The 11,381-nt window shown below is 41.6% G+C and overlaps 1 protein-coding gene across 1 annotated transcript; it reads left to right on the top strand.

Annotated features, from left to right (window-relative positions):
* Positions 1 to 8,145: 8,145 nt before the first annotated feature.
* Positions 8,146 to 9,375, top strand: LOC311047766 (eukaryotic initiation factor 4A-I-like; the record flags this gene model as incomplete). Its single annotated transcript, XM_084060625.1, has 1 exon — positions 8,146 to 9,375. The coding sequence occupies one exon, from the start codon at positions 8,146 to 8,148 to the stop codon at positions 9,373 to 9,375; it is 1,230 nt and encodes a 409-aa protein (XP_083916751.1).
* Between the last annotated feature and the right edge of the window lie 2,006 nt (positions 9,376 to 11,381).

Genomic DNA, 11,381 nt, shown 5'->3' with positions numbered 1-11,381 from the left:
CCTGAGGCCAGAAAGTGCTGTGAATGTACATTTTCAAACAGCCCGGGACATGATAGAAAATGAAAGACTTTTGAGCAATCGACAAGCTAGCGAAGAGTTCCAAGCTGGTGGTGGGCCTTATTCTAGTGAGGAAAACCCTGGCCAAAATGAAGTCGTTCCAGAGCAGGACTGGAATGAACCTGTGAATACGGTGCTTGAAGAGACTGAATGGGGTGCCATCGACTTCATGCCAAGTGAAAGCCTCTCTGTTGCGAACCCTGCCATCTCTACACCAAGTCTCATCTCCACTAGTGATTATGATACTGAACAGCCGTTTGGCAGAGTATCTGTAACTTATCCTGGACCACATTCAGCAAAAAAGGAATATGCTTCAAGTTATTACGCAAGGAAACCGTTTGCCAGAGTGCCTGTATCTTATCCTAGTCCACATTCAACAAAAGAGAAATACGGTTCAAGTTATTATGCAGGTTTTCCTGAAGATGGCTCGGCTATCAGAAATGTTGATGGTTTGAGCAGCTATTTTGACCTCCAGTCAACAAGCTACGAGCTTTCTGCTCAAAGACCAATTCCGCCTAGTGTGTCTTCTGCACAGGACCTTTCTTTTAGAGGCCTTATGAACAACTACCAGGTTAAGACTTTGAGTGACTCTGATGGTTTCAGCCACCCTGCAAGTGAATCCTCTTTGGAAGTTGTCTCTGAGTCAAATATCCAACAGCCAAACTATGCATCTCCTAGTATATCTGATGTAACTTCTCCCACTCCCTCCAGCAGTTTTAAAAGCCAAAGTAAACAAATGGCTCGACAGACAGAAAGCAATGCACCTAAAACTGGTTACATCACCTCTGCACCAAAGCCCTCATACTCAAGTTATTCTGTTGAAAAGAATCATCCAAGTTCTTATGGCGAAGGTATTTATGTCAAAACACAGGGTAATCTCTTCATCCCAACTCTACTGCTCAGGGGAAAGGGGAAAGCAACCCCATCAGCTCTGAAATATCAAACCCCCCCGGACAAGGAGACAGTGGATATCCAGTGGGGCGTGTCAAGTGGTTTTGATTCAAGCTCAGAAAAGGCATCACCTCGCAGTAGCAGTGGCTATGTGAGTTTTCAAACTCCTCCTATTAGTTCAGCTAATGTGCCAAAAATAGACAACGAGGTGGCTCTCCTCAATCCCAGAAACTATGAAAGTTACTTATTAAATAATAATTTGGTCTATGGACGTGTCTCTGATCATGCTGATTCTCAGAAGAAAGTCTCATCTATAAAGCAGCCAATCAAAGCACATGTTGGCTATGTGTCGAATGTGAAACCAAGTGCCTCTCTCTTTGGCCAGAGGGGCCAAGATGACTACCTGGGTGACCAAAGAATCCATCGTGTTCATCCATCCATCACTACTGAACAGGAAATGGGTCAGCAGAAACCAGACACCTCACTGCAGAAACACGCCACCATCAGTCAGGAACCAAAATACATGACGAACAAAATCAGTATCCAGAAGCCTTTTTCTAGTGGCTTTGATTCTCCTCTGCATGGGATTTCATCACAGGGGAGTGATGGCCATTTGAGTTTCAGCTCTCCTTATTCAGCTGAAAACCCAGAAGCACAAAAAGCATTTTTAACCTTTGTTGAGCCTATCAAACAAGAGCACAATGATTTGGCCTTCAAGGCCAGTGACTCTAGCAGTAGATCCTCCTATCCTCATTCTATCAGTGGAAATAATAGCAACATGTCTAATGGACCTGAGGACATGCCAAATACACTGCAGCCTGGTATACCCAGTGTCTCAAGACAAAATGAAGTTGGTTCTCAAGAGAGTGGTGGCTTTGTAAGCGTAGCCAGCATGAACCCTATTCCACCTGCTGTCAACCTGTTTCTACCTGTACCAGCCAAAGGTCAAGACAAAATGCCCCCCTCCATGCTGCAGCATCCGTCTGTCATCAGTACGGAACCCAGCATCATGGCCTATAGACCCTCTGCAAAGCTGCTTGTATCCAAAGGTTTTCATTTTAGTCCTGTTCAGGATGGTGCTCGTCATGGAAGTGATAAATATTCAAGTTCTCATAGGCGTAATGCTCCAAATGGCCCCTATATGCCCAATTATGTGGTCAAGTCCAGAAGCAACTATGCAAGGGGCAAAGTGTCTTTCTCTCAAACCCGCTACAGCCAAGCTCAGCTATATGATAATAAGGCTACAATTGATGAATGGAAACCTGCCAGGGGTCATCGTAGAAATGATACAAGATCCCATCATGTGACAGGATCTTAAAAGGTAATGCCTTTTAAACAGTTAAAATAACCTAAGCTAAAAGTATGTACTGTAGTAACCCTCCTGAATACTTTTGCCTGTGAACACTGCTGTGACTATACCATTACTTAAAGCTACAATCTGTAAGTTTCATATCCTATCACCAGGGCCTACATTTATCAATGAAGGTTTAGGGAACCCACCTCCAAAACCACTGCAGCTGTACTAGTTATATTGTATTCACATACAAATTGTTTTATTAATCAAAAAAGACTAAAACTAAAATAGACTAAGTGGCACTATTTTTCTTTTTAGATATTATGGATATAAATCTGGACACTGCATGTTTTGCTTTTGTTCTAAATATAACATGTTACAGTGATAGACACCATTGAATATTTAAAGTCAATATGTTTCATTTCATGTAATTAGCACTGTGATATGATTTGTTTGGAATGGATCATTTCAGCCATATAAGGAGTTTGGGAGGAATCTGTTGTATCACTGTACCTGAATAATAACATGACCATTTGAGGCCTCAAAAAGCAAAAGCCAGAAACTAATTGTATCAGGTTTTGAATATTGTAGCTATCTGTAGTGCATTGAATCTCAATTATTTTTTAGGTCGACAGAGCCCGTGATTGCCATCAAATAAGACCTACTCTCCTTTGTGTTTAGGTAAGTATTGCCATGTTACAAATTACACATTTTGATAACTGGTTCTGAAAATACTATATTTGAGCCATAACTAATATATTTTGATTCTTTCAATAGGAGCTGTTGCTACATCTTCTGGAGTGAATATTGTGTACCTTGTCTTTTCTGTTCTAACCATATAACTAATCGATAAAGGAATTACAGATGTTTTTCGAATCCTGTGTCATGACTTTATCAGTCACTGGAGTAGAATATGTTTTTAATCAAGGTCTGCATACGTTCCAGAAGCATTTGAACAGTGATTCTGGGGCGTAGTCATAATCTATGCAAATTACTTTTGGGTACACACCAGTGGTGGGGATACAAAACAAAATGGGAAATATTTGTTATAACTCAGGTCAAAGCTGCGAACAGTCTGAACATTGACTTTGTAGTCATTCTGTCATATATGCAAAGAGTTTGGAGCCAAAACAATGCCACTGTACAACAGCTTGTGGGTGTCATTCCTCTTCTCATATTCTGTGAAAGCGGCTTAATTCACCAAGTTGTGAATCATCGGTCTGAACGGCTTTACTGCAGGCCTACCTGAAGCAAGAACGTGCTACTTTTCTTCTGTAACAGGAGTAGGCTTTCTCAAACAGATTATAGGGCAGCTAGAAGGGAATATGGAATAACATTGTAAAGGGCACCAAAACAACCATTCTAGCCACATTTTTATTTGAACAACGTCTCTGTCGGTTCTGGGATTTACACAGTAAAATCCCCAGTGTTCATTTACCTTAGGCTTAGACTGTACAATTGGGTCAATTTCCATTTGTACACTCCAAGACTTAAAGCGGCACTGTGTAACTTTCCTGTTCTACCCCGGATTTGAACCCGGGTCAACTGCGCCAAGTGCTGAATAGTTTTTTGAGAAACTATTCAGCAATTTATTTTTTTATTTTTACCTTCAGGTCAAACCAGAGACAGGATTGTGTCAAAGGTTGTGTCCAACCTAGACGCAGGATCTAAATGTCTCAATAGAAGAGCAGGGAGACCAAATACAACCATGGCAATTGTATAAGTAATATAGTATTAACATACTCTACCACACAAAAATACATAATAGAGATTTAAATTAACACTAAGGATTTTACTGTGTAAGTGGACTTGTGATCACATGTAAGCCATGCTAGAACCATACTTTACCTCATCTTGCTCCACAATGATGGTGTCCACAGTGCTTTTTGTCATTGAGGTTATGTGTTGTTCTGCATCATCAACAAATTTTTGCCTCAAAATAAGGTGAAAATAATTAATCATACAAATGTAAATTGTTACATCCTCTGTCCTGTTCAAATTTCTGGAAAACACCATGTAAAGTTTTTCCACGACTTCTGAATCCATCAGGGCTTATAATAACTTGAGAAAGTGGGCCACCAAGTGTCCAATTATGGAATTTCACATGTTGCACCTACCAGTCAATGCAGTCCACGTTAAGATGTCCCTGAAAGGCCATCAGTTGACTTTCAAGAACACATAACGGGTCGTCGGGACAGGATAGAGAAGAAGCCGCTAATAAGGCCTGTTGACAGAACAGAAAACACGAGTGGTGGAAAAAGTAGCCTACTAAGTTTGTTTTACTTAAGTAAAAGTACCAATAGTGCAATGTGAGAAATACTCTGTAGGCCTACAAGTAAAAGTCCGAAATTCAAAATGTACTTGAGTAAAAGTATGTAAGTATTGGTATCAAAATGTACTTAAAGTACCAACGTAGAAAGTACTCATTATGCAGAATATGTCCCATTTCACAAGTTTTCAAATCGTCACCTTGCTAAACTAATGGCCTATGTCATTTTTTGAGGAAAATTATATTTTTGCCTAAGTCAGCTCATGACACTGGCCACCTCTGGTAAAATCGCCCATCTCCTAATTGAAAAGGATCAGGCTGTTCCCTCCCCTTTTAGTATAATGGCCTAACTCCCTATGTGTGACTTACGCCAAAAAAAAGTCTTTATATTTACTGATTTAGGCCATTTTTTTCTTTTTGGCCTAAATCAGATTTAAACCTATTTAAATCTCTTATGTTACATAACTGACAGACAGTGTTATTTCTATTTAAAGTCATCATTTGTTATAAACATTTTGGGTGAAATGATTAAGAAATATCATATAGTTTTGTTTTGGATCAGTTTTTTTTTTCCCCTGAAAAACTTGATGTTTCCTGAAAAAATGACATTGGCCATTAGTTTAGCAAGGCGGCGAAATGTATAAACCTCTTTTTAAAATAGCAGATTTACAAGCTCACAACAACATTGTGAGCTTGTAGATGTTGTAGATGATGAGCTATTTTCAAATGGCTGAGGTGTACATAGGGCTGAAGTGGGGAATGTATGTTTTGTTATAATCAAAATCTACAAAGTAACTAGTAACTACAGTTTTCAAGTAATTAGTTGAGTAAAAGTATAATATTTGCCTCTGAGATGTAGTGGAGTAAAAGTATTGGAAATACTCCAGTAAAGTAAAAAATACCTCAAAGCTGTACTTAAGTATAGTACTTGAGTAAATGTACTTAGTTACTATTACATCAATGGAAAACACTGTAGTTGTAGCGAGTTGACACCTTCACACAGAAAACGTTTAGTTGTTAACAGAATATTGTAAACTTAAAGGACGACTTCACTTCAATGTCTGTGATCTGATCTTACATACATTTCATGTATTCCAAATACCCAGCCATAGATCGGTCCTATCCCCGCCAGGTTAGCAGACCTATCTGGGCGGCATAAATCTTCTCTGCGCTGCGTGTGTAGGCCTACTTCTCACCTAATAATGCACCTAAGGGCACAGTCACTCTGCACTTTTATTTTACCTATGGGGCGGAATCTGCCAATGCTTTGTCAATGCAAATGCGTGGATTCGCAAGAAAGATGTGCAAGACCATGAATCCACGCATTTGCATTGACAAAGCATTGGCAGATTCCAACCCATCATAGGTAAAATAAAAGTGCAGTGTGACCGTGCCCTAAGACTTGGAGTCAGATTGCCCTCTAGTTTCATATCCATTTGAAAGTTCTGGCAGAAAACATGTGTTTAGTAAAATATCTCCACTTTTCCACGAGCTGCACACGGACAGCATTCTCTCCGGGCGAGGGGCCCGGAATGAGTGCAGGACTGAATATAGGACCTGCACTGAGCTCATTCCGGGCCCCTCGCCCGGAGAGAATGCTGTCCGTGTGAAGCTCATGGAAAAGTGGAAATATTTTACAAAACACACCCTTTGTCAGAACTTTCAAATGGATTTGAAACTAGAGGACAATATCTGACTCCAAGTCTTAGGAATTCATTATTAGGTGAGTACCATAGACTGTAAAAAGAATGGACAGCGTTACGCCCATAGACTTATATATACGCCCATATATGGGCAAAAAAATGACACAGACAGACGGTTACAACGTCTGTCTGTGACCAACTTCAAATTTGCCACACACATCGCAGACAACCCGAGGGAGTGCAGTGCCCGGCGCTGAGTCGGTCTGATAGGGGGTTGTCCAGAACCGCCGGAAAAGGCTCTGGCCATGGCCCAAATGAGCCAATTGATTGCCATGGCAACCCCAGCCTAAGCCTTAAAGTAAATCTAGGTAACTTTAAAAAAAACTCTAAAGTTAAATTTTATATCTTTTGTGAGTGGCAAATGTTTCACAACACCCATTCCATGAATTTCACCCCCGAAAGCCTTTTATAAACATATTTTCTATTGAAAGTAGACAGGGGCGTCTTTCCCGCGAAAATGACGTCATCCAGCCGGAAAGCGGAAAATGAAAAGGAAATGCACCGGTTTCCTGTTTGTCCCGGAACTACCGCACTAGTAACAAAAAGAAATTTCACACGTTTTTATGGCATTATAGGATTTGAAGATGGAAAAACAAAAGCAAAAGAAAACACAGCTCACAGTAACTAAAGCTCCACTGGTTAAGAGAAACGATCCGCAGATAGTATAAAACAACAAAAAGAACGCTTTTTGAAACGCTGATATGTTCAGAGCTGTAGACGCCTCGACGAGGACCCGGATGTAAACAGAGGGTGTCTGCGCGATGGTCAAGGGTCCCGACTAACGACTAGAACAATAATATTTCTAACGCAATCCGCCATTTCCGAGTGATCGCCCATCGAAAATGGCTCGTTTTCACCACGGTAAAAAGATAAGGAGAATAAGGACCTTTTTCTCAAGATCCTATCATTGGAGTGGACGGAAGGTAAGTTTTTTGGACTGGATTCACATCCATCCATTCCATTTTACAGGGTCCACGGATCATTCTTAAGTTGCGTTAGAGTGCCCCATGTGGAAAAAATAAAACATAATAATTGAACACACGAAGATCTACAGTTATATCACTCGACGGGTGTATTTTTGCAAAACCGTAGATCCTAATGATGTTCATGTGAAAATTCATCAAATGTTTTCCCTCTCTGGTCTTGCAAGTCAGAAACGATGCAAGTTGATAATGCATGCCCCCACCTGACACCTGCAATACCTGTTGTACCATCGTCAGACAGTTTTTGTCCCTTTTATGCCCATATATGGAGATTTGCCCATCTGTCTGTCTGTGTCCCTTTTATGCCCATATATGGAGGTTTCTCCATCTGTCTGTCTGTCGGCCTGTGTCCCTCATATGGAGGTTTCTCCATCTGTCTGTCTATGTCCCTTTTATGCCCATATATGGAGTTCTGTGTGAGGCATGCCCAAATTTGGAATCCAGGCCAGTCTATGACGACATATTGATGACATCAGGGGGACTCCATCTATGGGGATCTCCTGATTTTTCGTTATTTTTTGGCGATCCGCTGATCAGAAAGACTTTTCACTCGGCTGCATTGCAGCTTGCAAATCTCCATATGGAAATGCAATGTGAATTGTTTTACGTCCGCCGTCGACCCAACATCAGCGACAAAGGCAATTTTAATATAGGATAGGATAGACATCTCTTGACTTCTATACAGAGATGTTTAAAAGGTGCAGGTAGAAAAGGCTTGTCTTCCAGGTCTGGGTTGTCATGGTTACTGCTGCTGCCACATCAGCATATCCATATTTGGACATGGCTCCATTTATGGATATGGTTGACTCATCGTGACATCATGTGACATCAATGGCAAGACACCCTCATCAGACCGCATATAAAGAACCGCAGACTCAGAGAGAGGCCATAATCAATTTCACTTTGTTTTGAGACACATTCAACCAAGAGAGAAGCCAGATAATAACGATGTCAGCCGGATATGAAGAGAAGAGAGACCAACACAACAGTGGTCCCGAGGGCATGGAGCCAGGTGGGATCATTGAGAGCAGCTATAACGAGATCGTGGACAGTTTTGATGCCATGGCCCTGGATGAGAATCTGCTCAGGGGAATCTACGCCTATGGTTTTGAGAAGCCCTCCGCCATCCAGCAGAGAGCCATCGTCCCTTGTATCAAAGGTCATGATGTGATAGCTCAGGCCCAGTCTGGGACAGGGAAGACCGGTACCTTCGCCATCTCCGTTCTGCAGCAACTCGATTTGAAGCTTGACGGCACCCAGGCACTAATCGTGGCCCCTACCAGGGAACTGGCTCAGCAGATCCAGAAGGTATTCCTGGCCCTGGGGGATTACATGGGTGCCACATGCTACGTCTGCATCGGAGGGACTAATGTCCGCAGCGAGCAGGCGAAGCTCCAGGCCGACGGCCCCCCGCACATCGTGGTGGGAACCCCCGGCCGTATCTTTGACATGCTCAACCGCAAGCACCTCTCCTCAAAGCACATCAAGATGTTTGTACTGGATGAGGCTGATGAGCTGCTGAGCAGAGGTTTCCAAGACAAGATCAAGGAAATATTTGAGAAACTAGGGAGCAACGTCCAGGTTGTGCTGCTGTCTGCCACCATGCCCGAGGATGTCTTGGAGGTCAGCAAGAACTTCATGCGCGAGCCTGTGCGCATCATGGTCAAGAAAGAGGAGCTGACCCTGGAGGGTATCCGACAGTTCTATATTAACGTGGAGAAGGAGGATTGGAAGCTGGACACCCTGTGTGACCTGTACGGGACCCTGACCATCACCCAGGCCGTCATCTTCGTCAACACCAGGAGGAAGGTGGAATGGCTCACAGAGCAAATGCACGCCAAGGACTTCACCGTCTCGGCCCTGCACGGAGACATGGAACAGAATGAGAGAGATGTGATCATGAAGGAGTTCCGCACCGGTTCCAGCCGAGTCCTCATCACCACCGACCTTCTGGCCAGAGGTATCGACGTGCAGCAGGTGTCGCTGGTCATCAACTACGATCTGCCCGCCAACAGGGAGAGCTACATCCACAGGATTGGCCGTGGCGGTCGCTTTGGCAGGAAGGGCGTGGCCATCAACATGGTGACAGAGGAGGAAAAACGCACCATGCGAGACATCGAGAAATTCTACAACACCACCGTGGATGAGATGCCACTCAATGTTGCCGATCTCATCTGAAAAATCACACCCAGTGTGAAGAGAGTGGTGCCTTTGAAAGTGTAACTGGTTGCATCCGCAACAATCAGCAACAATATGTTGTCACGTGAAGCTTGACCAATCAGCCGTGCTCAAACATACGGACAAACGGACAAAGTAAAATGTAGTAGTGGTTGGCACCACTCAAAAATCACACCCAGTGTGAAGAGAGTGGTGCCTTTGAAAGTGTAACTGGTTGCATCCTTGTGTTTCAATCAGCAACAATATGTTGTCACGTGACACGTGACAACATATTGTCACGTGTCACGTGAAGCTTGACCAATCAGCCGTGCTCAAACGTACGGACGGACATACGGACGGACGGACATACGGACAAAGTCAAATGTAGGAGTGGTTGGCACCACTCAAAATACAAATAAAAAATCACACCCAGTGTGAAGTGAGCGGTGTGTCATCACAGTGATGGAAGTTCACTTAAGTGTGATTTGCATTGGTTAAAATAAGTGTTAAATAGCTCTATATTCTGATAGTACTCATTGATATAGAGTGTTTGTTCAGTAAAAGGATTCTCCTTGTCTCTCCAGCTCTTTATAAGAGAAAATGCATTTTCAGTTTCAGTTTCAGTTTCATTTCCAATTTTATCCAACCAGAACAGAGAACTCAATCAGGATACATATTGAACAAGTTAAATTGGAAGTGATGACACTAAGAAATGAGCAGACAAAATTGGAACTGGAACACTATACAAATTAAGCTTAAAAATGGGTACTTTCTCCTGATTGGCTGAGATTTTGACACCTACCGAAAAATGTATTTACTGTTTATTAAAGAGCTGGAGAGACAGGGAGACATCTGTTACTGAAAAAACACTCTATAGCAATGATTACGAGATTACTATCAGAATACAGTATTTCAACCTTTTAACAAAATACTTTTGTTTTAACCAAAAAATATCACTTACCCTACCTTTAAGTCACGTTGGCTAGCTATAACCTTACCTCATATATCTGTGGCAAGAAGTGTTTCATTATGTACTCTCTCAGAGCAGACTCTGTGTCTTGTAAAGATGCCATAATTATCATGTAATGATTAAAGGAGATATGGAGGAGGTATACAAATAATGACAATTATTCAAAGCTAGCGTAACTTTAGCCAAGTTGTTTTCTATTCATGAACTCTCCTCTATACGATTGGAATCTGTCCTCAGATAGTTTACCGTTGCCTGGTAACTATACCTACCTAAAACCAAAGAAAACTCCACGTTGGCCAACTAAGATGTTCCAAGGGGTGTTTAGCAAAGTAGTGGATTACTGTATTTTGGCAGTGGTGTAACGTAACTAGTACATTTACTCAAGTACTGTACTTTTTACTTTCCAATTTTCAGTACTTTTACTTCTACTCCACTACATCTCAGAGGCAAATATTGTACTTTTACTCCACTAGGCTATAATTATTTAAAAACTTTAGTTACTAGTTACTTTGTAGATTTAGATTATTATTACAAAACATGCATTAACCACAACAGCCCTATACATTTCGGCCATTTGAAAATAGCCGATCTACAAGCTCACAATGCAACACATTGTGAACTTGTAGATCTGCTATTTTCAAAATATTTGTATACATTTGAAAACTTGTGAAATGGTACATATTCTGCATAATGAGTACTTTCTACTTTTGGTACATTTTGAAACCAATACGTTTGTACTTTTACTCAAGTACATTTAGGACTTTTATTTGTAACAGAGTATTATGCAGTATTGATATTTTTACTGAGTACAAAATGTGAGTACTTTTTCCACCACCATGTATTCTGGTTAAAAGTAACTAAACGCAATACGGTATACACGTGCCTGTTCTGTTTAAAAGAATATACTATGATATTTGAATATATTTTAACGGATAAATATACATTTGTTGTTATTATTATTATTATGGTCCCCAATCCCCAGCGTGAGATACCCAGCCAAGGGAATGGGGTCAACTCTGTGAAACATTTTGGTCGGCCACTGTGTATGAGCAGCTGC

Source organism: Gymnoscopelus microlampas, assembly GCF_963454915.1.
Source record: "Gymnoscopelus microlampas genome assembly, chromosome: 6".
In the NCBI taxonomy this organism is placed as follows: domain Eukaryota; kingdom Metazoa; phylum Chordata; class Actinopteri; order Myctophiformes; family Myctophidae; genus Gymnoscopelus; species Gymnoscopelus microlampas.
This window is presented reverse-complemented; position numbering and strand designations above follow the sequence as displayed.